The 27,637-nt window shown below is 35.7% G+C and overlaps 2 protein-coding genes across 3 annotated transcripts in view; one reads left to right on the forward strand and one right to left on the reverse strand.

Moving 5' to 3' along the window:
* LOC129001622 (josephin-like protein) overlaps positions 1-27,637 on the forward strand; it is an 85,105-nt gene that overhangs the window by 40,816 nt on the left and 16,652 nt on the right. Inside the window, exon 6 of one of the 2 annotated variants that reach the window (XM_054429025.1) lies at positions 1,636-1,840. The exons of the other annotated variant lie outside the window; for it this stretch is intronic. The gene's annotated coding sequence lies outside the window, so the exon portion shown is untranslated. Of the gene's footprint in view, positions 1-1,635; positions 1,841-27,637 lie in introns of those variants that run through there. 2 annotated transcript variants of the gene reach the window in all.
* The window catches only part of LOC129001541 (putative ammonium transporter 1), a 49,032-nt gene continuing 42,538 nt past the window's right edge, over positions 21,144-27,637 (reverse strand). Inside the window, exon 12 of the mRNA XM_054428907.1 lies at positions 21,144-21,274. Within this exon, the coding sequence (XP_054284882.1) occupies positions 21,183-21,274 (92 nt within the window). The 3' untranslated portion in view covers positions 21,144-21,182. The remainder of the gene's footprint in view (positions 21,275-27,637) is intronic.

Below are 27,637 nucleotides of genomic sequence, written 5' to 3' on the forward strand. Positions count from 1 at the left end.
TGAAGTGGTTAGTTTTTTGCAGCTAAGTCCTTAATTTGTTTTAAAAGACGGTAGGCCTACACAGTTTTATTTCTTGCTTAAGACGAATCCGGTTTTTTGACATCCAAATTATTGACGTTCCACTGTAGGTGTTAACGATTTGAGAATGATAGTTCCCGCACAAAGCTTAAAGAGCACAGAACTTCATGCGAATACCATTAACACTTTCCTGGGTGAGTACTACCAACAAAAAAAAAATATACAGGGTATTTAAAACACAACTATACATCCATCACAATTCACAACACTGTTAAGATTCACCAACTTTTCTCCGAAGTGAACTTTTTTAAACCTTTCTAATATTTATTGTGAAAGTGCAATATGCCTGTCCAAACTTGTCTGAAATTAATTGTGTACTGTAGCTTCGTTAAGAGCTTAGGTCTACTGAAGAAACTCGTACGGTACTATTTATTTTTGAAAAAATGCTCTGTTAGAGTCCTAGGAAACTTTACCGTACTCCAGCTGATTTTACCTGAACCTTTTCTGTAAGGAACACAACTTTCTGATCTAAAAAAGTACAGAAACCAGCTTCTTACCGTGTACTGTCGCATAGAAATATTTAATGGCATACTTCAAGTATATATTTGTCCTTCAAGAATAACATAGGAGTAACCTTATGATGGTTTTGAATACACCCAGTGCTCGATTTGCGGTGGAATAGGTTAAATTTTAATAGGTTATAGTTCCGGCACCTCATTGTTTACAAATCGAGCACTACTGAATTTACCTATAGATGTTTTCACATTATATTAGACTTTTAAAGCTAGAGAAACTGATGAATACAAATCCATACTTATTTCTTTACCTAATGATGCCACACTCCTAAGTTTAAACATGAATACTGGCACTTAGATGTAAAACAAAAAAATGTTGCATAGTAGAAGGCATGAATCAAAATTCATATTTTAAAATTTGAAATGTACTGTGTCAACTTAAAGTAAAAAGAAGACCCGAATATAAAAATTTTTCCTTAAGAATAAATACTGAAAATGGTTGATTTTCAAATCGTTAATACAAATTTCTTAGTGCAACTCAATTTTTATTTGATTGAACTAAATAGGTTAATTTCAAACCAAAGCAGCATTCCAAACCAAATTCGCTCAGGCTTACTAACACCCAACATGCCATTAAGAGTCCTTGGAGGCTAGCGGCCATCTTGGATGATTTCAAACCGCTGCTGGAGATTTATTTATTGTCCAAAAATATTTTTTTCAAATGACAAAATTGAAAAATTATTTTAATCCTGATTGAAATATCTAGTAAACTGTGGGATTAGAAATGTTCTTTGTGGTTTTGAATTGTTCTCCAAGGGAGTCCACGGAAGCTAATGGCCATCTTGGATTTGCCCGCCATAAGAGCAATGTTAATTTTGTTATTTCAAAACAGGTGCTGAAGAGTTATTTATCATCTTGAAATATTTTTTCAAACATCAGAGGGATTGTAATTTAAATAACTTATCTAGTAAACTGGTAGATCAGAAATTTTCTTTGTATTTTTTTTATTGTTTTACGAATTAGAACGTCTAGGCTCCAAGGACTCTTAAAAACTTAATGTAACTTAAGAAATTCACAACCTGTTTTTATTTTTATTTTACAGGAGGTGATGAAAATTTGTTACCCACCAGCTCAAAGCTAAACCTTTTATAAATATTTTGTAAGTTTTAACCTCCAAGTGCTAAATATGTCTATGTAAACAGTTCTACCAGCCTGGGTTTTTATGCACAATTTATATTTATATTCTATTTTTATGTTTATATCAGATCCTAATAAAATTGCCTGGTTTAAATGGATGCAACATTAAAGTAGTTTTTTGTTTTTATTTGAGAATCGTGTACAATATAAACCTTGTATTGTTGATTCAACATTAAGTGTTGTTTCCATATTACCTGTGTAATGGTTTTAAATTGTAATTATTTACCTACTAAGTTGTTTAATTGTTTGTATTATAGTTAATTAGCAACTTAAATAAAATTAGTGCTGTGAACTAACTTAGAGCCTTATTATGCGCGGCCACTCGGCAGTCGCTTGGGGTAGCCACAGGTGTGGCGAGGCCACGCGTCTGACAGAATTTTTTACAGACATACATGTAGTTTCTCAGAGTGAATAAGTAAAGAAGCTGAACTACTTATTTTACTTTTAATTAAGCGTCGCAAACGTAGACGAAAGAAAAGTATTGGAAGTCAATCCGTTACTAAAAGTAAGACCTTCAGAGGTATTTTTCAGTTTTTATATGATGATTGTGCTTGTGATATAAATTAGTTATCAGCTGTTTGATATTGTGGACATTTTTACTTGTGTGACAGGTTGCCGAATGAAACAACAAAAAATGCGCTACGAATAAATAATTTATTGGACTCAACTTATAGCAAAACAATAATAATGTATTTAGCTTCCGACTTGCTGTATGGAATCTATTTATGTTTAGTTTACAAATACAACACAAATAAGTTATTGGGGAACATAGCCTCCCGAGGAGGCTATGGGGAAAGGCGACGTAACTTACATGACCGATTTAATTGAATTTAGAATTTATACTAACTCAACTGAGTGTGCGCTCTGCCCATAGCCCAGAGTTGGGCGTGGAGGGGAACCAGCCAATCGCGTTGCGGCTATGCTGCGTGACGTCAGTGCAAGCCCCGGACAGTGCTGCTGCCTAACGATTCATCGGGGCATTAGGCAAACTATAGCTGCGCATTAACTGATTTCATCGAGCGACTTGCTTAGCTGCATCAGCAAATTCCAGCCATGCGCGTTACATTTTCCGAGAACGTTGGCCGGCCTAGCGCTGAGCCATGCTGACGGAATATTCCATGGTGAAGCAACTGGCTGACACAGAAAGCTGGGAGGTTAACAGTCCAATATTACAAACCCTCTTTTTATATTTGAAATAAAGCAAAGCTTTTGTGACGGTACTGACAGGGTTTCCTGAGGGTGTAACAAAAACCTCCCCAACTGATATGTAGTAATGGGTCTGGGAATTTTTGGGGCCGTCACACTTGTTTATCTTTGGAGGATTTTTATTGATTCTTGTTGTCATAGAGAAAATAATATTTACTAGTGAGTTTTATTGTTCTGATGTGTAGTGAATGTTAGTTTATTAAAGCATTAAATATCTTTAATTATTTGTCTTCAATTTGAATGTTGAATTAATTACAAGCTATTTCGGCCACAGTTTATGCTTGGGTAACATCCATACTAACAGGAGACCGACATATTAAAACACATGGGATGGGTGAAGCTCTTGTAAGAAGACGGTTGGGTTTGTTAAAAGACCTCAAATCAGAATGTGGCCTTAAGGTGAGGATGGGTCTGGTTAAATCGCAATTTAACAAAGCAGATCGCCTGACGAGAGTTCCTAAAAAGTGGTTGGCAAGAGAGGAGGAAAAGACCAGTATTGCAATGATGGGTGAAGAAGAGGATGGGGATAAACAAAAGTTGGTCAAAAGAATCCATGGTCTGCATCACTTTGGTGTTAATCGGACTCTTTTCACAGTCAGGCGTTGTTACCAAGACGTTGAGTTTAGCAAACAGGACATTGACTGCGTAGTGAAATCATGCAAAGAATGTTTATCTGTTGATCCATCCCCCATAAAATGGAAGCCGGGGCACTTGGATTGCGACAAGAATTGGTACAGGCTTGCGATTGATGTTACTCACCATGGGTCATATAAATTTCTTACGATTATAGATTGTGGTCCGAGTCGGTTTTGCATTTGGCGACGGATCTCAAGTGAGACTAAAGAACAGGTAGTAAAAATCTTACTTGAACTGTTTTCAGAACGAGGTCCACCCCAAGAACTATTAATGGACAATAGTGCAACATTCAGATGTAAACAAATTGAACAAATATGTGAGGAATGGGGAGTTATCTGTCGTTTTAGGTGTGTAAACGGTCCGTCCGGCAATGGAATCGTTGAAAGAAACCATAGAATGATAAAGAGAATGGCAACAAGAACCAGAAGAAGTGTTCAAGAAATGGTATATTGGTTTAATTTAACACCAAAAGAAGATTTGTATGAAGAGTCGGCACCAAGCTCTAAATTGTTCTGCTACAGGTGGAGGTGTAGGCTAAGTGCGAACCTGTAAATTGTGATGAGCAACTAAGAACTGAGTTTTCACCTGATGAACCTGTGTTTGTCAAGCCTAAAAACTCTCTATGTACTACGAGATGGAAGCCTGGTGTGGTCTCACGGCAGCTCTCACAAACCAGCGTAGAGGTTGATGGTATGCCACACCATATTGCTGATGTCCGTCGTGCTGGTGTTGACACCACGGGGGCGTGAGCTTGTGATATAAATTAGTTATCAGCTGTTTGATAATGTGGACATTTTTACTTGTTTATCTTTGGAGGATTTTTATTGATTCTTGTTGTCATGGAGAAAATAATATTTACTAGTGAGTTATATTGTTCTGATGTGTAGTGAATGTTAGTTTATTAAAGCATTAAATATCTTTAATTGTTTGTCTTCAATTTGAATGTTGAATTAATTACAATGATCTCAGAGAGGATGACATGATGTATTTTGGTTGTTTTCCGGAGACGAGACGTTCTTTTGATAACCTTTTAGGAAGAAAAGAAGGCGACTTATCCGTATCGCATAAGAAAATGAATATTTTTGTTCAGCTAAGGAGAGGCTAGCATTTACCTTAAATTAAATATTAAAATGGTTTTGATTTGATATAATCATAATATTAATAGGCCTACAATATTAGCAGCAAAACTTGGCGTTCCCAGGGTCAACATAAAATTCACAATAATGGTAATAATTGAGTAATACAGAGACAGTATCTTGAACTTAACTGATTTAAATGGTCAACATCTCAAATGAAAGCCTTTGTTTTGAGGGGTAGCCTATTTTAAGACTAATTCGGATTAATTTTTTAAGTCGAGTAATACAGTAGATACATGAATGATGATGCTTGGTGGCAAATATGTTCGTGAATACCTTTAATTTAAGACCAAAATTATGAAAATCAGTCAGGTAGAAGAGCCAAACCGACTCGGAAAAGAAAACTAATATTTATTAATATATAGATAATAGAATTAATAAAATAAAATGTTGAAACAAAAATCAGGACCGAGGCGAGGGCAGAGAGTAGGGCCCGCTGTGGCCCGCTACTGTGGCTGCGCGTAATTAACAGCATATGAGAACATGGCCTGCTGGTGACCCGACAGTCGCGTGTCTCGCCACTGCAGTCGCGTCGCTTAATAAGCTCCATATGATAAAATAGCCCGCTAAAAGTGGCCTTTGAGCAGTCATGTTCGCGCGCCACTCGAGTGGCCGCGCATAATAAGGCTCTTAGTTTTGATAATGACTCAGTGTCATATTTGGGATTTCTATATTTGCATATTTTAGTTATTTCATATATTACCATTTTGTACTTTTCACAAATAACAGAAAATTCAAGATAGTTATAAGATATATTAGAATTAATTGTAAAAGAGTTATTTTAAAATGTTAAGTACTATTTTTTTACATTTATCAAAGGGATTTTAAAACTTCAAACTGGGTCAGTTCTTGGTGGTAATTTAATTGATTCAAAGTCAATTTGTGACAAGAATCTTGCTATATCATCCCAACAATAGAAAATATGTCTAAAGATTTACTCAAGCAGAGATAAGTCAAGTAGCACACAATAGGGAGTTTAACACACTCTATTTATTTGCAAATCTTTCCTTAAAAAATCTTTTTTAATATCCAATTTTATTATGAAACTGTTTAGTAGTCTCCCATTTTTTGTTCCCTATTGGCGAGTATGTATGTATTGATTTCCTATCCAATATAAAAAAGTATAAATATTCTAAAAAAACTTTCAGGATTTCACATAGGAAATACAAGTTTCTTTTTAATTTTTAATAGTATTTTACTGGTCTACCTGTGTTGCACAATGAAGCCAAATATCTCTTGTGAACACACAATATTAGATTATTAAGGTTGCTAATCTCTGTTAAAAAAATACAGTAAAAAGTCGCTAGCATTTGGAGGATATGTGGTACATGTACAGTGTTAATTTAAACAAAAAAGACAGTTTTTAATGTATATTTGTTATATATGTATTTTATGTTGGGATCTTTTTATATGATCAGTAAGTTATTTATATATTTTAAGGATCTGTTCATTCTCAAGTTATTTATATATTTTAGGGATCTGTTCATTCTCGATACCACCGATACTTGGACGTTGGTATCAGTATTGAGAACCAATCGGCAAAAGTCGATTCCGATACCGATACCGTCATGCCTGCGCGATCAGAAAATTAACGCTATTGCCATGATCTCGCAAGACTACGATGGTGTTTCTGGGAGACGGTGATGCTACACGGCTGCGGGAGATGTTCATGATATTGCCACAATCACGTTAAACTGATGTCTACACAGCCGAGAAGATGTTAACGATTTTGCCGCGATCACGGATGACAACAATGACGTTTCGGGGACCACGGGAGTCAATGATGATGTCTACACAGCCGCGGCAATGTTTAATGATTTTTCCGCGATTGTGCAAGACGACGATGGTGTTTCCGTTTCCGCGGGAGTGTATGATGATATCTACACAGCCGCAGATGTTCATGATTTTGTCGCTATCGCGGATGACGATGATCATGTTTACACGGTCGCAGAAGATGTTCATAATTTTTCCTCAAAAGACGGTGATGATTTTTGTAATTAAGGAAATTATTAAGATTTTGCAGTGATTCCAGAAGACGATGACGATATCTTCTTGACCACTGTAGATCATCACAAAATTACCTCTAGTTTGGCTTGACTGAATATATAAAGCTGGCACACCTCTATAATAACATTTTATTTTTGATTTTGTTGTTAGATCTTCATTTGAGTTATTTAATTTGTTTAGAAAGATTTAAAAATTAAATTGGCCATTTATAATGTTTCATTGTTGTATAATTTGTTTTACTTGAAAAACACCCTATTACCTCAAAAATACTCAATGGAAGGATATAAAGATGGTGTAGCCAATCTATTCAGACAATTTGGTAAAACTATAAAAAAAATAGTATCGGTATCGGGAATCGATAAATTTTGGAATCGACCCATCAATAATATTTCTTCAATTTACCATATAATATAGCATTTGAATCTAGGCGCAGATAGAGAGTACTACTAATTTCAGTTTTTAAACTCCCATATTCTATTCCATATGTATTATCTTTTGATCAAGTTTAACTTGTTATACTATACTATCTAAATATCTCTGTCAATGTTTATTATTAGAAAATATATTGAGCTGAAAAATATCAAACCACATTCCTCATTTGTGAATTTTTTTAATGTACTTTAACATTTTAGGACGCTAGGTTCTAGCCCAGAACTGTTTTACGGATTACTTCAGGCCTAGAGGGCCGTTGAATTATTAGTAATAATTAATAATAATAAGTAATATAATTAATAAGTAATAATTAATAATAATGAATTTTATCTATGTAATAATTTATTACATAGATAAAATTCATTGGTGATTGGCGGGATTTGAACCCAGGACATTGGGCTCCAAAGCCCCAAACTCTACCACTACACCAGCTCACTCCCCCTCATTTTTCTTTATACCATTTACGGATGGATTCAATTTTCAAACAAAAAATCTATATTTAGGCATTTCAGCATTATGTTAGTCATGGAAATTAAAACTAACACGCAGTAATATCAATATTCTTGATAAAAAAATAAAATAAAAAAACTGCAATCATAACATTTAAAGAAAATTTGTGTATGATATTATTTTGTTCATTTAAGATCTACTTCTTACTTCTGTTAAAAACTTCTAATTGTATACTTCTTATTTTCTGTAACAGCAATAAATTTTTGTAAACTTCTTGTTTAACAACGATATATAAAGGGTTTTTATTTCACCAAAACGTAATAACTAGGCCTAATTATAAGTGGTTTTATTGTCATCAGGTTATTTTATACTTTGTCTAACTCAAGTTGGCTGATGGACGGGACTACCTGAGCCCACACCTATAATCCCTCGCTGCCTAGGTGATGAGTCACCTACTGGATGTATTTATACACTGGTACTATTTCTTAACAGAATGATAATTTAACACTTTTTAAATTATATTTGAAATCTACTAAAAAAGTTATGAAAAATGATACCAAACTCGACCTAGATATTTGAAGATTTCATCTGATTATGACAATGTTTATAAACAAACAAATCTGTTAACAAGTCTGGTTTTGGGTGACTCATGATATTTCTGAAATAGGGGTTTGTGAGTCAGTTAGTAAAACTGCAATATGTAGGGGTGCACATCGTGTCGTGAGTGTGTGAAATTAGGCCAGTCGCCATGTGTGTTTGGTGCGAGTGTTAAGAACTGCATTAATTTAGGTTTAGCGTTTAAGATTTTATAAGCCAATTGTAATAATAAAATCATTAATTAAACCAAAGTGAGTCGGTAGCTATGTTGGTAGCGCAATGGACTTCGGGCCCATGAAGAAGGATGAATAGGACCAGCATGATCGGACCATGGGAACGGGGCTTTATGGGGGGGTAAAATGGGGTTAATGGGGGTCAAATGGGTTAATGGGTTTAGGGGGTAAAAATTAAATTGGTTTTTCTCATTTTTGGCCCTAAAAACATAAAATTTAGCAATTTCTTTCCAAACCATTTTGTAGAGCTTAAAAACCAAATAATTTAGTACATTAAAGCGTTATTATGTGTCTAATGGTTATGGAGAAAATTTTTGAAAAAATTTAAATTTAAAATTCCCATGTTATTCTTATGGAGAGTAATTAAACTGGTGTTGTTTGCTTGTTTATGAGCATATTTTGAAGCATTTGAAAAATGCATTTATTTCATACTAAACTATTAAATTTTTATTGTTATTGTTACTGTCTATTGTGTTGTAAATTGTCAATTGTTGTTTGTCGTCATAAATCGCTAGTTTTTCGTAAAGCAGAGATATTTAACGTCTTTTAAATTGTTACCTAGCGAGAAAATGCCACGACAATTTGGACCAGAGTTTAATACGACAGCTGATAGTAGAATGGAAAGAAGGAATTTAGAGCAATTAATCAAAGTAAATGCTACGAATGATCAGAATAATGAATCAACACCGTCACATGACATTGTTGTCGCCACAGGTAGACAAAATTCCGATTGTTGTTTACCGATTGTAAACACCCTTGAAACATAGCCAATTAGACAAAATTCCAATAGTTGACTGAATTGCAGAATTGACTGAAGTTTTATCCAACACGCCTAATACATATGCAGATACAGATCAATACAGATCAATTACAACTCAGATTTTCACAATTTCCATGTCTAAAAATCTAGCATTGCCAAGGCACACAAAATATAGTCAGCGACGCGCTAAGCCGGATGTTCAAGGTCAACGATCCACAATCGTCTGGAACTCCCGCGCCACAAAATGATGTAGCCACCGAAAAAATATTTTTCTTACAACATTTCCCCGAAACTTTTGAGTCGTTAAGTTTAAAACAGCGCGAAGACCTACAACTTCTTAACATCATAAACAGTATAGAAGATGGAATTGATGTACCGAACTATTTATTAAAAAAGGGTATATTACTATTACAAAAAATATCCCAGAGTTCCGTCTAAAATCGTTGTTCCAACTCACATGAGATCGATGCTAATGAAATATTTTCACGACATCTCTTTATCAGCTCATTTGGGAATTAAAAAGACAATAGCTCGAATTACACGAGAATTCACATGGGAGAAAATTTTCGACGAGGTTAAGCAATTTGTCCAATCATGTAACCTGTGCCAGCTGTCCAAGTCAGCTCAAGCGTTAAACATTGGTTTGATGAATTGAATTCTAAACCTCCCGAGAAATGTTTCGTGAGACTGCATATCGACACGTTTGGTCCATTGATACGGACTGCCAACGGAAACATGTATGCATTGGTTTGTGTTGATACATTTTCGAAGTTTAGTTGGATTATTCCATTGAGAAAAGCAAACACCAAAACGATTATTGCGGCGTTAAGAGAAAAAAATCTTTACTCAACACGGTTTCCCAGAAATAATAGTTTCAGACAACGCATCTATTTTCAAATCAGTAATGTTTAAAAGTTTTTCGTTCAGTTTAGGAATCAAACACATCAATACCTCCGTAGCGAGGCCAAATTCAAACCAGTCAGAAAGAGTCAATCGTAATTTAAAAATAGCATTAAAAATATTTCATTCGCAAACACAAAAGCGATGGGATGAAAATATCGCATTTTTAAACATGGGTTTAAATTTAGCCGTCCATGAAACGACCAAAGCGACACCTGCGCGAATTTTCTTGGGACGAAAAATCAATCATCCATTACAATTACAATGGGGTATTGATCAGGAAAATAATACTGACGTCACAGAGGATTATATCACGCAGATCGTCGAAAATATCAAGTCAGCCCATCGTAAGAGTAGCGCCAGATATAATAAAAATAGGAAACCATCGCCGTTCAAAGAAAACGATTTGGTGTTGTATAGAAGGTTCGTACCAAGCAATAAAGCAAATGAAGTATCTCACAAATTAACTCAAACGTGGAAAGGTCCTTCCATCGTCACCAACGTACTGAGTCCAGTAAACGTAAAAATTGTAAACAGACTGTATGCAGCCGCCCACCCGATACGCGCGAGCCACTCGCCATTCCTGCGTTCGTACACAGCAACACTGCTACCCTCTGCCTCGATAATGTCTGATGGAAGGTTACGGTATAAAACATGTGCTAGATAGAAAGCGTTCTTGTTAGTGGAATTGGGGAATGATGTAGGTAAACAAAAGCCAAAATTTATCCGGTTTCTAGTGGGATAACAATGTGATATTTCTGTAAATATTTGTTGCTTGTTTGACTTTATAAACAGTAATAGTGATTTAATGAACAGTTGCCTAATATTCAATACTGGAAATTCAACAAAGAGTTGATCTGTTGGATATTGGAGTGGTTTTTTAAGAATTTTTTTTATTAACACGTTCACTGCTAAAGGAAATTATAAAATCGAATCGTATTGCTAAAAAACTTTATTGTTGTATAACATTCCTTTTTGTGTCCTTATTGAAATACAATATTATATAATACGATCGGAAGTGAATATGACGTCAAAAAGTGACGTCATAATAATGGGTCAGTACTGACCCATCAGGAGCCAGAGTCAGAAAAAAATGGAAATGCCACTGAATACATTATATATGTCACTAAAAATATATGTTCTAAAGATATATGTAGTCATTATGATAAAATAACCAACATAAAATAGTATATCAATTGATTGGAATTGATTATGACTTCATAATGTGACGTCATATACATGGGTCAGTGCTGACCCATCAAGAACCGGAGTATACAAAATTTAAATATTAAACAAAAATGAGAGATATAAAAGATTTAAAATGTTAATATTATTGAAATAAAATAATTAAAAAATTAATTGAAATTGAATATGACGTCATAAAGCACAAAAAAGTAGCAAAGCGAGGGGCGTTCACAGTAATGTGGGTTAGTACCGACCCAGCCGCCACGGCGGGAGCGAGACGCGGGAACCAACTCAACGGTGAACAAAGCAAGTCACACACTACACGCTAACGTGGTGTAGGTCCACCTTCGACTGACGCTAGGCTAGCACTGAGCAACATATTGATTCACTGCAGTGTGGGTTAGTACTGACCCGGCAGCATGAGTGATCCGATCGCCGTGGGTCAGTACTGACCCACCCGCAGCGAACGTGTTAAAGATTTCTATGATACAAACAAGGGCTCCAGCACAGCAGATGAGACGCCACCCCAAGCCAAAATTCTGTACTGGAGCACCGACTGCACGTAGGTGTAGTACACCATCCTGCAGTGATCCACCGCCAACACCTGGCCCAGCTAGTATTAATTAATACGTCAACACGAAATTTCAAATTTGTGGATTTAACTTTTCTGCCATTTCTTAACCAATTTTGACCATTCGCTTCACATTAGAAAGAGTGTGTGTAGGTGTGCAAACTGTTATAATTTTGAAAAAGTCTCTTGGGCTCTTCCCAAGTGGCTTTTAAAGTTCCCATGTTATCCTTCTGAAGAACATATTTGTTTATATTATGATCAGATGGATAATTTAATTGCTGCTAATATTTTAGCTGCAATTCAAGGAAAGGTGTGCTACAACTACTGACTTGGTTGAAATTAAATATTTACTATTTGAATTTGGTTTTGCATACACATTACTATGGAAATATACAAGAAAACCTGGACAATTTGAAATATTTCACCCAAAAGAAAACTGAGTTGACACCTACAAGATGAAGATTTCTACAAACGATGAACGAGGATGTTAGCCGAAGTGCTTCTATTTTTAGTAAGAAACATGGACTTAACATGTGATCATTGTAGAGGAAACCACTGTTTACGGCGAAGGCTCTATGACTGACAAAATCTGATTGAACTGGATCGAGTTAGGTATCGTTCTTTTCGTTAGATTCTAAGCTTTCTCCAGAGGTCTGTCTCTAAGCACTTTATGTTCTCCGAGCCGATCGTAATTGTAGCAGACAGCTGATGTGCGTATTTGTAAACAGCTAGGTTACCCTCGGACCGATGACTGATGTGTTTTATTACGTTTATCATTGTTTTAGTGTTAAAAATCAAAAGTAGTGATATACGTGGTGCATTATAAGAAGATTTAAGTGATTTTGAAGGGCTGGTTGATGATCCTGAAGAAGTAGGTAGTGATATTGATGTAAATTATCAGCCAGATTCCTAGCTATGGTTAGGCTATGCATTCTTAGCTAAACGCTATGTACTGAAATCTGTTTTTTGCCCATAACTTATTTATTTGCAAATCTACTTCCTTATATTATTATATATTTGTAATCCTCATAAAATTTAGAACAAAGTGGCTATTTTCAAATATTTATAGGCCTATAATTTATACAATTTCATTGAGCGCGAACTTATTTTTTTTTTTGAAAATTTTCCAAAATATTTTTTTTTACCTAAAAATTTTTTTTGAAACAAATGTTCCTTATGTTCTATGTATAATATTGAAGCCCATGATTTTCCAAACAAAATGGTATATAGAACAGTATAATTAACATTGTTTTCAAGCTTCTCAGATCCGTTTTAATAAAACCTTGCAAATGAGCAAAAAATAGGCAGACATTAAGGCCAAAACAAGGGACACTCGGAGGGCTAAAGCTAAATAAAACTGGTATGTCGAGGACATTTAATCTATGTTTTCATAAAAATCAAGTGATTTTAAAATAGAGGAAATCCTAGGAGCCGTTTTTAAAATCATTGTGTGCAAACTTTATTCATATATTATAAGTACGGATAATTATTTGTTTACACCATGGCTGTAATGATAATTGGGCATTTTCATGTTTTAAAGGTGTAATGTACTTTCTCAGACTTTTACTTTACTTCACAGCTTTAGACCTTTTCGGGGTTTTTCAGGACTCAGATTGACTGAACACTTGTTGACACTATTTACCATTTATTGTTCTCAGTACTATTTACAAAACTATATACAATATTTACAATTGACTTCTACAGTGAGAACCCATAGACCAGGGCAATCCGTTAGGCGGTCCTTTGACGTCTTCGTCAATCGGCTCGAGACCCCTCTGTCCTGTTTTGTTGTCCTGGGTTCCCCCCACGTCGGTTCTCCTTCCCGACCTGTTCCTTTGTAGCGTCTCTTCAGTCCCTATCGTCACGGCTCCTGCAGTCATTCCACTAGCTCTGTCTCAAAAAATGCTGGGCGGCTTAATAACCCAGACACAGCAGCTCCAGTCGGTGTGGCCAGTTCCGTTATCGGATGCAGAATGCCCTATCTCGGGTAGTGCTGGGCGGCTCACCTTCCTGAGCCCAAACGCAGCAGCCCCTCAAGGTGTCGCCAGTCTCACTGTCGGATGCCGACTACCGTCCCTCCCAGACGGCTCTCTTCTTTAGTAGTGGAGGTAGGCCTCTTCACCCCCCTCCAGACGGATCCATGGTGCCGGGAGGCAGCTCCTTTGGCCACCGGGGACTTAAACTGAAATAAAAATGGATGCCGGGGCTTAACACGCTAACCAGCTGCACCGGGCTCAACACGCCTCTAGTACGGGGACGGAAAGCACCGAGCTCAACACACCTCTAGTGCATACCCCACCGATAGCCCCTACCAGGGGTCAGGCCCAGAGGCCCAACTGATGAAGTCCCCCAAGGATGCTCCTTATATTGGGTCATAAGGTGCTTGGAGGGTGGGGTGAAGTACTGGGCACTTTTCCCTCAGCACTTTCCCTCAGTACTTTTCCCTCAGGTCACTGATAGCCCAGTCAATAAAGGGATTGTGTCGGAAGTAATTAGTGAAAGGCTGATTTTTTGCCCATCGACTATTACCATTTAGACAAGTGTTCAGCCAAAAGTCCCCACCCCTACCCCCCTTGCTTCCCCTACTGTGCCCCCCTAAACATATAAAGTGTAAGGGTTTCGTAAATCACGTTTTCCTCGATTGTTAAACGACATATTAAATTGCAATTAGTTTTATTGTCTTTGTTATAAAATTTCCTACAATCCTGTTTGTTAACTTTCTTCGTAGCTGTTACTGTTTGGTCGTTATTTGTATAAAAATGTGAAGATTTATATATTTTTGAACATACAATTTTACTTTTGTCGCCTTAACTTTTTTTGCTGACGTTGTATCAAAATATGTTTAGAACAAAAGTTGTAGCTGCTTTCATTAGCTTCAAAATGATGTATAATAGTACTTACTTTAATGAAAATCCCGCGAGATTCAGCCGGTGTAATGCAGTATGCATACTCAATCAGTGAGAAAAGTGGGGCTGGCGCAGCGTTGCAATACTATCATTGTTGTAATATGAAGAGTGTTTTTGTTTTACTTAAGGTACACTATTGCATTATCTCCATACCCCACCGCAGCAAACCTGCGACTAAGATTTTCATTTACCTGGCTGGATATTTACTAAAACATTTCCTTAAAATTGTCAGAATTATTTTCTGATCAAATTATTGTAATGCATAATTAGGTTTACTGCTACAGCCAAGGTATTGAAGAGTGTTCTTTTATTGAAATGTTGATAGCTTTTTATGAAATAAATAAATTTGATTAAAATATATCTATAAACAAGCAAACTACAACAGTTTTTTTACTCTCCATAAGAATAAAATGGGAATTTTAAATTCTAATTTTTATGAATTATCTCCGTAACCATTAGGCGTACAACGTTGCTACAATATACAAAATTATTAATTTTTTAAGCTCTACAAAATGGTTTGTAAAGAAATTTTAATATTTTGTGGTTTTAGGGGGGAAATGGGAATAACCGACTTTTACCCCATACAAACTCCCATAAACCCCTATTCCCAAAGTCCAATCATGCTGGTTCGCAAACTCGTACGAATAAACGTAAATTGATACGTGTCAAATTTCATCAACATCGGATCATTTTTGCTTGAGCTATCACGCTAAAGGACTCATATATATATCACACACACACACACACACATATATATATATATATGATCTTAAATTTTACATTTTATTTATGAATTTGAACGGCGGAGGGTGTTTTTGGCCTCTGAGGGCCTCAGAACGAAAAAGTTAATCGGGCCCGGGTCTAGGTCTTACCACGAGACCTACAGTAATAGCTTAATCCCTATATGAGGAATTCGCTAAAAAACAACCGAAACAAAACCCATGTACAGATAATACAATTTATTTCTATCCTTTGTATTTAAAAAGCATGAAATCATTTGATATGTACGTAATAATTTTATAGGATGTTATTTTTTAACAAAATAATTGCATTATCATGATTTGAAGTTAAGAATTACTCATATATCGAATTGCAATTTTTCCCTTACAACTTCTTTCCCCCTGATCTTATATTTTCAACACTGGGGTAAGACGAGTCATCATACACTCGGTTTTTAATTTCTTGTCTTATCAAAGCCGCAGCTGTAGAAACGATTCTCTTAATCTAATCATCGTTATGCCTTTTATTTTAAGAGTACCAAGTTTCAGAGAAAATCTTGTCCACCCTATCTCTTAAACAAACTATGGAGGATTTATTTTTATGTTCGTAGTCTAATAAGAAGTCTTTCAAGAAAGTGACTAAGTAATAATGTTTTAAAGTACTTAGTACTTCGTTTCATAAACCTGGTCTCTGCCTGATATATTTTTCATCAATTGCAAAAGGTTAGGAATGCTATGCTGGCAGTCATAATTTTCCTCAATGAAATCACAAACTTGTATGAATTTTTCTTTTAATAAATCGTTAACTGGTCTACCACGACCTGCACACGTATTGGGTGATTGAATGGGTTGTTTCAAAAACATAGCATAACAAGGTAAACAAATCCTTCTAGCATGGACCTAACCTAGTCACACCAAACATTTTCCTTTTTTCAATACATTTACTTATAGTTTGTTTAGTAGTTGAATTATGAACTAAATCGACTGCTTTCCCATGGTTTTTTGGTGTCTTAAAATTTTTTAAATCGAGAAAAATACAATAATGGGTAGAAACATCGAGCACGAATGCTGTAACGGATCAGCTATGGAGCGCCACATAAAAATAGAGCACACACCATGCATTCACGGTTGATATCTGGCGTTACATAACCATAAAGTACACATTTCAATATATAATTTTAAAGCTGATAGCAGCTACAATTTTTTTCTTTCATTAAATGACGGCGTTAAAAGTTTTGCAAAAAAAGTTACAAGTCCAAAAAATATTAATCTTTACATTATTGTACGGATAAGAAACAACCAGTAACAGTTACAACGAGATTTAACTGGACATGATTGTAGGAAATGTTTACAAAGGGAATAAACAATTTCAATTCGATGTATATTACATTTATAGCGAATTTCCCTATAGGGAAGTAGCTATTACCGTAGGTCTCATGGTAAGACCTAAGCCCGGGACCGATTTACTTTTTCATTTTGATGTCCCCAGAGGCCAAAAACACCATTCGTTCAAATTTTTATATTACTATTTATAGATATATATATATGTGTGTGTCCATCCGCACAATAACTTGAGTAATTTTTGTCCGATTTTGATAAAATTTGGTTTGAAGGTGTAAGGCGGGATAAACTTGAATGAGTTCGTGAACCAACATGATCGGACTATGGGAACGGGGGTTTATGGGGGGTTTTATGGGGTAAAAATAGGTTTTTCCCATTTTTGATCCTAAAAACACAAAATTTCACAATTTCTTTTTAAACTATTTTGTAGAGCTTAAAAAAACAAATAATTTAGTATATTGAAGCGTTATTATGCGCCTATTTGTTACGGAGAAAATTCAAAAAAATTGTAATTTTGAAATTCCCATGTTATTCTTATGGAGAATAGCTGTTGTACCCGTGCTTTGCAACGGGAAGAGGACACAAAATAGTAACATTTTAATCTTTACATCTGTTGCATATAATAGTTACATATCCGCCAACGCTTTTAGAAACAAAATTCAACTTTTATGGCCTTAATAGAAAAGTTTAAGTTATGACTTTTAAATCTGGTAAGTAGTGGATTCCACCATTTTGGTTTTGATTAATTTTAAATATTGTGTAGGCTGATATGCGAAACACTGACTTCGAATAAAACTTTCACATACATGATTTACCTTCATCTCCCTTAATTACATGTCTTTTTTCTTTATTTTTGACATTTTAAATTTCAATTTTGAATATGCAAAAATACTAATTAATTTAAATGAACATTTTTTTTTAATTTCACTCTTCTTCATATTAAATCACAAATCCTTCCATCTTTAGTTTCTTCACTCACAATAAATCATTAGCAAAACTAAGTCAGCTGTTATAAGCTTTAGAAATATTGTTGTGCCTTATCAATAGTCTTTTGAAAATATTAAAGAAACTATATCTATACTATAAAAAATTTTAAACAAATAATTTTGCATTAAGGACAGCAGACAAAACTAATATGATTATCAAAGCGTCGAGGACCAAAAAATGTAATAGCAAATACAGTATATGTTTCATTGCATCTCTGATTCTACTCTACAAAAATATCAACAAACAACTTATACAAACCAGTTCTTTTAATCAGTTCCATCTCCATTGCCTTTACATTTTCACACTTACTATTAAGTAAACATAGCAACAGATATTTCATTGATTTTAGAAACAAAAGAACACTGTGTACTGCTTAGTTTTATGATATTTTCCTTGGTTTAATTTAATCAGTGGTGTGGCAATACCCAAATAATAAATTTATCAAATAAAGTAAATTTGAACTTAAAGCTATGTTAAGATAAAATAAGAGTATTTTGTATTACCATTTGATAATTAAATATTAGGCCTATATGTATACACTGTTGTATACACATATACAACAGATTTTAGAACACAAAAATCGACGTACAATTTAGTTATTGATGATATGCTTTAGTTTAATTTAAGCATATGTTTAGCAAAACACAATAACTAAATTTACTTAAATATACATATAAAAAAAACAATGTGATGTGCAAGTTATGTTAAGTTAATCTAACACATGTTAAGCAGTTCGAATTTATTTAAAGTAGCCTCCAAATTCATACAAAACATCTATACATTGTAATTTTCTTACTGTTTCCATGAAAATATATCAATAACATTATTTTCATAACACTTAAGACACTTTAAAAATTGAAAGCAGAGCCTGAGTTGATAGAGCAACGCTTTTAGAATATTTGTTTTTATTTCTATAATCATTGACATAGTTTTTGAATAAATGGCCTTTGATAAACTTTTAGATTAAATAAACCAACCACATAACTATGTGAAATATTATATTTTATTTCATTGGATCAGCTGTCTTAAATTGTGAGATATGCAATTTGGCAGTTTGTTCTTGTTTACATTGAAATGCCAAGGCAAATGTAAACATTGTGAGTATTCCCATTGCAGCCATGGAGACCAATCAATATTTACTTTTAAAATCCTCACCACAGAACTTTTAAAGCCAAAGGGGCAAAGTCCACGGTCAGTATTGAAGTGTGAATAGTCCTATAATGGTCCTTGGTATGGTAGCTATATTTTTGTAAAATTTAAGCCCAGTGGGTTCAGTAGTTTTTGCACCTATTAGTAATACACATACAGACACCATTAGATTTTTATATAATAGTATAGATAGATAGATATAGATAAGTCAACTGTTGTAGTTTGCTTGTTTATGAACATATTTTGATCGATTTTAGAAAATACTTTTATTTCTTACTAAACTATTATCAATTTATAAAAAAAATCTTTTTTATCCTCCCTGTTGCAGCAAACCTAAGTACTCGTTAAACTTATTCTATTTAAATAGGAAATAAATGTGCTATTTTTATGGAGGCATTTTAGTGTAAATCCAATCAGGTTAATGGAAATTTGCTTAGTCTGCAGGTTTGCTGCGGCAGGGGTATTAACTTCCAGATCTTTGTTCAAAGATAACATCCTTTAAAAATACTACATACCTAAAAAAATAATTACATGCTTTTTAAATAATAAACTAAATAATTTTTTTTAATGAATTTAAAAAAATGAACTTTAATAATGTTATTAACTTTACATGGGGGTTTCGATCGGGGGTTTTTTATAGTACAATAGTGTATCTTAAGTAAAAAAAACATTCTCCACATTACTACAATGATAGTATTCCGCGCCAGCCCCAACTAGATCAAACCCACTGATTGAGTACACACACTGCATTACACCGCCTGAATCTCGAAGGATTTTCATTAAAGTAAGTACTATTATGCATTTCAAGCTAATGAAAGCAGCTACAACTTTTGTTCTAAACATATTTTCATAAAACGTTAGCGAAAAAGGTTAAGGCAACAAAAATATATGTTTAAAATATATAAATCTCTACATATTTATACAAATAACGACCAAACGGTAACAGCTACGATGAAAGTTAACGAACAGGATTGTATGAAATTTTATAACAAAGACTTTACTAATTGCAATTCAATATGTCGTTTAACAATCGAGAAAAACGTGATATACGTAACTCTTACACTTTGTATGTTTAGGGGGGCACAGGGGGGGAAGCAAGGGGGATAGGGGCGGGGACTTTTGGCCGAACTCTTGTCTAAATGGTAGTAGTCGACGAGAAAAATCAGCTTTTTACTAATTCCCTCTCCCCCTAAAAACACAGGTTGACTGGACTAACTATACTCGCCGCGAGCGGTCTTGCGCCCGACGCCGTCTCCCGTTTTCGGACTGATTCTGCCAACTGGCTTCAACTAAAATACATAAAACCCATATCCTTTTAAAGATTGAAAAATACGCCAACTTTTTATATAAAACAGGTTTCTCTCTCTCGTCTAATTTCAATACAAATCAACTTAACAGATGAAGACTGAAATTTAAAAGTGAAAAAATTTACATTCAAACTTAAATTACACGAAAACTACTGAATATATGGATTACACTCTAATAACGTCTTTTGTAGAGAATATTGTAAGGATTAAAATGGTGAAACAAAATATATTCTATTGCTGTTTGTTTCTGAAATATTCATAAAATGATAAAAGCTTACACAAATACACTTAAACAGGTAGGGGGGGAAGCAAGAGGGGGAGGGGCGGGGACTTTTTAGAAAATGTTCCTTATATGATCTACTAACATCCATGAAAAATCAGCCTTTCACTAATTACTTCCGACAAAGCACTATTTTGTCCCTTTATTGACTGGGCTATGAGCACCTTTCCTTGGTGCTTTGGTGTTTTTTCTGCCGATGTTTCATTACCAAACCTTGGCCTTCTCAAACACTTCATTACAAAGGTGACATTTTGAAAAACCAATTTGGAAACATAAAAAAAAAACCTATAACACCCCTTTTCCACTACCCAATGTTTCTGGTTCGCAAACTCAATCAAGTTTATCCAACCCTACACATTCAGGCTAAATTTTCAAAATCGGACCAAAATTACTTAAATTGTCCTGTTAACGGTCACATATATATATACAAATCTGAACGAATAGTGTTTTTTACCATTGAGGACATCAAAATAAAAAAGGTAAATCGGTTTCGGGGTCTAGATCTTACCAAACCACCCATGGTAATAGCTTCTTACTATTGGGGAAATTGGCTTGTTCTTTTGTAAAGGAGAAATTTGCTAAAAGTCAGGAAGTGAAGTAGGTAATAAAAAGTAGGTAATTTTATAAAAATAATATAGTTAAATTAAATTTCATATATGATCTAATCTATTTAATTGTGCTAGTTGTGGTCCAATCACTACATATTCATTTTCACTGGAACGATTGAGGGTGTAACTTCCACCTGTGAACATATAAACCTTATTATTAAACCTGATTTTAAAACTAAATATTGTTCAAAAAAAGCTAAAGAGTCAGTTTTGTCACACAAGTAATCATACAAGTATTGTTCAGTGTATATCTCTTAATTCATATGTATTTAGGAAAAAGCTATATTTGTAAACATTCCATACCAGAAAAGCATTAACCTACATGATAATTATATTAAGATCCTTTTGGATAAAAAATATGTAAACCAGATAAAGCAAATCAAATCAAGTAATATTTATCTTATTCATGATAGTGATTTCTACAAACCATCTTTTACACACAGGTCCTAAAAGAACATTTTCAGGATGGTCCCAAATTTCTCAACAGCAATGTTTCTTGATATAGAGCCAACATGTGGATATTCAATAAAAAAAGAGAGAAAACTCAATGTTTTTTAAAAATAAAATACTATGAAAGATATGTGTCCTGTGAATAATAATGGATAGTTAAGAATTTTGCATAATGAAGAAATAGCCTACAAAATTTATACAGACCCTACAATTATGATATTCAGCACATGTGAGATTTAGATGGCTAAGATGGGCAGAACATGTCTTGAGAAGGGATACAGGAACACTATTGAAGGAAGTAGGAGAAGGGTAGCCGAACAGGAGAAGACCACCTGGAAGGCCTAAAAAATGTGGTGTGGCAGCGAGAAGATCGTCATCGCATGAGCAATGAGCAGAAGTAGATGAGGCAAAGGTCCGGGAAGAATGGCAAGCAATTGTTGGCGAGGCTAAAACCCTTCTAGGGTATCGATGGCGATGGGAGTAAGAGTAAGTAAGTAATGTTTGTCCCATTCAAATCAAAGTTAATGAGTCTGATCTTTATGTTAAAACGTTTCTATATTGAACATGAACACAGCTTCTCAAAGTATTCAACATGATATATTTTACATCCATTAGCTGCAGCATTATTAAATTGTCAATTATTAAAGTCAAAAATAAGAGAATAGTCAATTTCAGTACATTTCAACAACTATTTATTTACTCATTTTAACAATATTAAAAAACATGTGATAATTTATCTTCACAAATAAACCATACAACAGAAATCTAAGGATTAATCAATGGTCATACATATGTATGAAATTAGTCATTAACATCTTTCCCCTCCTCAGGTAGAATGGCAATTTTTGTCATCGGACGTCGAAAAGTACCTTTTGGTGTTGTGATGTCAACAACTCTTACTTGTCCATCTCGACCGGGGTATAGGGCAGATATTCTTCCAAGGGGCCAGGTGTTACGTGTGTTGTCTTCGTCTACGATTATTGCCAAGTCGTCAACTTCAGGTGGAACAGTTCTTTTATGCCATTTACACCTCCTTGTCAAGCAGGGTAAATACTCATGAATCCACCTTTTCCAAAAGTTGTCTAGTAGGGTCTTAACTCGAGTTAGTTGCCTTCTGCAAAGTTTGTCTTCATTGATATCTATTTTGAAGGCGTCTCTAAGGAAATGGTTTGGAGTGAGCGGGTCTGGATCGAGTGGGTCAATTGGTACATTAGTCAGTGGTCTTGAATTGATGATAAATTCTATTCGAACAAGAAAGGTTTGAAGTTCTTCATCCTTAGGATACTGGGAACGCATGACAAATTTTAATGCAGTTTTAACTGATCTGATGAGTCTCTCCCAGCATCCGCCCATATGTGGGGCTCGAGGAGGAATAAAGTTCCATTTGATACCTTGTCTGGATATGACCCTCTGAATGTGGACATTGTTTAAACACTTAGTAGCATTCCTGAGTTCTTTGTCACTCCCAACAAAGTTTGTCCCATTGTCCGAGAACATCTCCGATGGACAGGGTCTTCGGCTAATGAAACGTTGGATTGCCATGATACAACTTTCTGTGTTCAAAGAATGCGCAACTTCCAAGTGGACAGCTCTAGTTGTCAAACATGTGAACAAAACTCCCCAACGTTTCTCGTGTCTCCTCCCTACAGTTACTTCTATCGGTCCGAAGTAATCTACTCCAGTGTAGAAGAACGGGTGGCTAGTTCTTGTTACTCTGAATTCTGGTAGAGGCGCCATTTGGGGGGGAACAGGCTTCGCACAATTCAATCTGCACCTCATGCATTCTTTCTTAATTTTCTTTAGAAGTGGTCGTAGATTTGTTATCCAGAATTTTTCTCTTATCTTGCACCCAACTGTCTCGAGACCTTGATGGAAACATTCATTATGATACATTTGTCCTATCAATCTCGAACTAAAGTGTCGGCCATCCAATATTATAAGATTTTTCTGATCTTCTGTCAGTTCGGGTGAGTTTGAGGTTCTTGATGACATTCTTAAAATGTTGTTACAATCCAAATATGGAGAGAATGAATAAATGCGGCTTGACTTCGGAATAGACTTCTTTCTCATCAAAAGTTTCCTTTCTTCACCAAAGGTTTCATCCTGTGCAGATTTCAAAAGAATTTCTTCGGCAGCTTTCAGTTCTTTAGGTTCCAGCTCGACAATGCTGTTGTAGGCTATTGGTCCAAATCGAAGTTGAGTTTTGTCGTTTGATTTGCACCTCGATTTTAAGTTATTGACATATCTCAAAATCCAAGCAACAATTCTAGTCGGTTTCTCCCATGATGAAAACTTTGAAATGTCAATTATTTTTGCTTCGACATCTGCATGTAAGCCGGTAAACTGGCGTTTCGTTTCATGGTCTTCTTTTACTTGTAGGTTCGGTGGTTGTGCGGGCCAGTGTTCACAGTTTAAAGATAGAAATTGGGGACCATGGAGCCATGTGTTTTGAATGTCAGAATTGAATCTTTTTATGCTTCTAGTCGCATAGTCGGCAGGGTTCAATTTTGTCGGGACCCATTTCCAGTCTTCTACCGAAGAAAGTTCTTGGATTACTCCAATTCTATTAGAGACAAACTGTTTATAGTTTTTTGGATCTGACTTAATCCAGTGTAGGACTGTTTGAGAATCAGACCAATACGTTTTCTTTTGGATTGAAACACCCAAATCTTGTTCAGCAGCAGAAGCTACTCTACATCCTAAAACGGCAGCTTGGAGTTCCAGTCTAGGTATAGTCAGGTTCTTGATGGGTGCCACTTTGGCACGTGACATGATCAATGTCGTTTCGTAAGTGTCTTTGTTCTCCTGACGCAGATATGCAGCTGCAGCAAAAGCTTCTTCACTTGCGTCAACAAATATGTGAAGTTCAACTGAGTCACTAACTCGTGTGTTGAAGTAGCACCTTTGTATTTTCAGTGTTCGAAGACTTTTGACTTCATCCATCCAAGCTTTCCACTTCAGACTAAGTTCAGGTGTCACAACATCATCCCAACCTAGTTTTGTTCTCCATATATCCTGAACCAGTAGTCTCCCTTTTACCGTGGTAGGGGCAATCAGACCTAGAGGATCGAAAATTGACATAGCTGCTTTAAGAATCTCTCGTTTCGTCGGATACTCAGATTCAAGAAATTCAAGTTTTTCGACTTTGCGATGGAACACAAAGCAGTCGGATTCAGCGTCCCACCATAATCCAAGTACTCGTTCTGTAGGAAGTCGAGTATCGGGCATCAAATGTTTAGCATGACTAGCTTTCAGGTTTTCAGGAATTTTCGAAAGTACTTGTTTTGAATTAGACATCCAGTTACAAATTTGGAACCCTCCAGCTCTATGTATCTCAATTATTTCATGAACACGTCGTTTAGCTTCCTCTTCTGTGTCAGTTGAATCTAGCAGGTCGTCCATATATTCTTTAGTTAGTATGGAATTACTAGCTTCAGGATACAAAGATTGAAACTGTCTTGCATTGTGGTTTACAACAAACAGTGCAGAGCTTGGTGAACATGTTGCTCCGAAGGTCATCGCTTTCATTATGTAGGTATCTGGGGGTTTGGTTCTGTCTTTTCGCCACAGAAATCTTTGTGAGTCAACGTCTTCATCTCTTATATTTACTTGGTGAAACATCTCCTTTATATCTCCCACGATAGCAAATTTTCCTAACCCGAATTTCAACAGCACAGATGGCAATGGATTCAAATAGTCAGGGCCGCTGAGTAGTGCATCATTGAACGAAACTCCGTGAGATTTAGCAGCAGCATCGAAAACCAATCTTATTTTGTTAGGTTTGTTCGGGTTCGATACTCCAAAGTGGGGTAGATAGAATGTTCGACCTGTTATGATAGCAGCTTTTTCAGGGCTGAGTTTTCTAATATAACCTTTTTCCATATATTCGTCAATCTTGGTTGTGTAAGCCTTTTTAAATTCCAGATCTTTTTCCATTTTCTTTTCAAGAGTATTTAATCTTCTCAGAGCATTGTCATAGCTTGGAGGAAAATTAAATTCGTCATCTTTCCATAAAAGACCAACTTCGTAATGATCTCCTGTTTTCTTTATGGTATCCTCAAGAATTGATACTCCACGTTCTTCTTCTATGGACAATTGCAGATTATTTGATCTTGTTTCTCCATATTTCTCTAATTCAAAGGATTTCTTTACCATGTCATGAAGCGAAGATTCTTCATATGAGAGTAGGGTAAAATTTTCATCCACACGATCTCTGAATTGTGCACACTTCCCATGTAGAGTCCAACCAAGAAGGCACCATGACAGTACTGGGGCGTTAGTAGGACCTTCAACAATCTTACGGGTTAGAATAAGATTACAGTTGTCTTGGCCTATCAAGAGAGTGGGCCTGACACTCGCTATTGGAAGAGGTTGGTTGATAGAGTCTAAGTGTGGCCAGTTTTTCCTCAATTTGACACTGTCTATTTGTTGGTGTGGTAACTCTAAAGTGGACTGAGTTCTAACCCCTTTCAATGTAAAGATTTCATCCTCGTAAAATCCTTTTATTTTTAGATCTATTCTCTTTGATTGAGATTCAAAGTGTCTTGTGTTGTTAGACCAACATGTTGTCAAAGGAACAATCTCACCCTTGATACCAAGTTCATCGGCAATTGATGAATCCAGAAGTGATACAGTCGAGCCGTCGTCTAAAAGGGCATAAGTATCTACCTGGGACTTGGGACCGTACAACGTGACAGGACAAACACGAAGCAAAACACGGTTTGATATGTTATTCTCAAAATGATTACCGATTACTTCATCTCTAGATTTTAACTCTCCCTCATTTCTTTTCATTGGAGGTCTTTCAAGATTGGAGTTATGTAAGAGACGGTGATGGTACAGCTTACAACCGTTTATACTACAAGCTCTTTTAGATTTACAAAATTTAAGTTGATGTCGTTTGAAACAAGAAAAGCATAGCTTTTTCTCACCTACCATTTTCCACCTTTCGGAAATATCAGCTTTCCGAAGTATAGAGCATTTGTCATTATCGTGCTTACCACCACAGAACACGCAGGTAAGTGGGCCAACTGCGGGAACTGCTGCTTTTGAAGAGTTGGTCAACACAGGTTTGAAGTCATTTTTCTTTCTAGTCGGGACGTCCTCGTTTGGATGAAAATAGATACTCATGATAGAACATTGCCTCTCTAACCAATCTGAAAAATCACTTAGGCTAGGTCTAGTTAAACACATACTGCTCACATGTTGAGCCCAATGGTACTTCATTTGATAAGGCAATTTTCTTAACAGTTCACTGAGTAGTTGGGGGTTTGTCATGTAGTACTCCATATGAAGAGACTCAGCTGTCGAGGTAAAGTTAAGAATGGTTGTAGAAAACTCAATGAGGCCAACAATATCATCTTCAGTTACAGGGGCTAGCATTCTAGTTTGGTTCATCATAGACTCAATGATAAACTCGGGCCTACCGAAACGCATCTGTAACGTTTTAATTATGGCATGCAAGTTTTTACTGGAAACAAAAAGAGGTTTCACCATTTTGAAGGCTTCGCCTTCAAGACAGTTTCTAAGTCTAGCTAGATTGTCATCATCAGAATACAATTTTACGGTATTTTCAAATGCAGAAAAGAACATAGGCCACTCATCTGGTCTACCACTAAAGTTTGGTAGTTGTTGGCGGCAAAGAGAGGTTGGTTGAATAGCTTTTTTGACTGAATCTGCTAGTAATTGTGCAGCCGTGGTCATAGCGGTTGATGAACACTGATGAACTGTCGGTTCAGCCACTTCACGACTTTACTCTCAGATTCTCTCTCCTCTCTCTGAGATATTAAGCTTTGACTTATGCTTACCTCAGATCCGCAGACTTGACTACCATTTGCCGATAGTGATTTCATAGAAGCCCTTATTTCCAGCATTTGTTTACGTCGCTCTAGCTCCCTCTCGTCTCTCAGCCGTTGTCGCTCCATTTCCTTCTCCAGACGTTGTCGCTCCATTTCCTTCTCCAGCTCCAGTCTTTGTAGCTCCATCTCTTTCTCCTCCATCAGCCTTTGTCTTTCCAGCTCCTTTTCTTCATTTTCTCGTTCCAGTTT

Source organism: Macrosteles quadrilineatus, unplaced genomic scaffold (assembly GCF_028750875.1).
Source record: "Macrosteles quadrilineatus isolate MER2022 unplaced genomic scaffold, UCM_ALF_1.0 Scaffold_1__1_contigs__length_201487025, whole genome shotgun sequence".
Lineage (NCBI taxonomy): Eukaryota > Metazoa > Arthropoda > Insecta > Hemiptera > Cicadellidae > Macrosteles > Macrosteles quadrilineatus.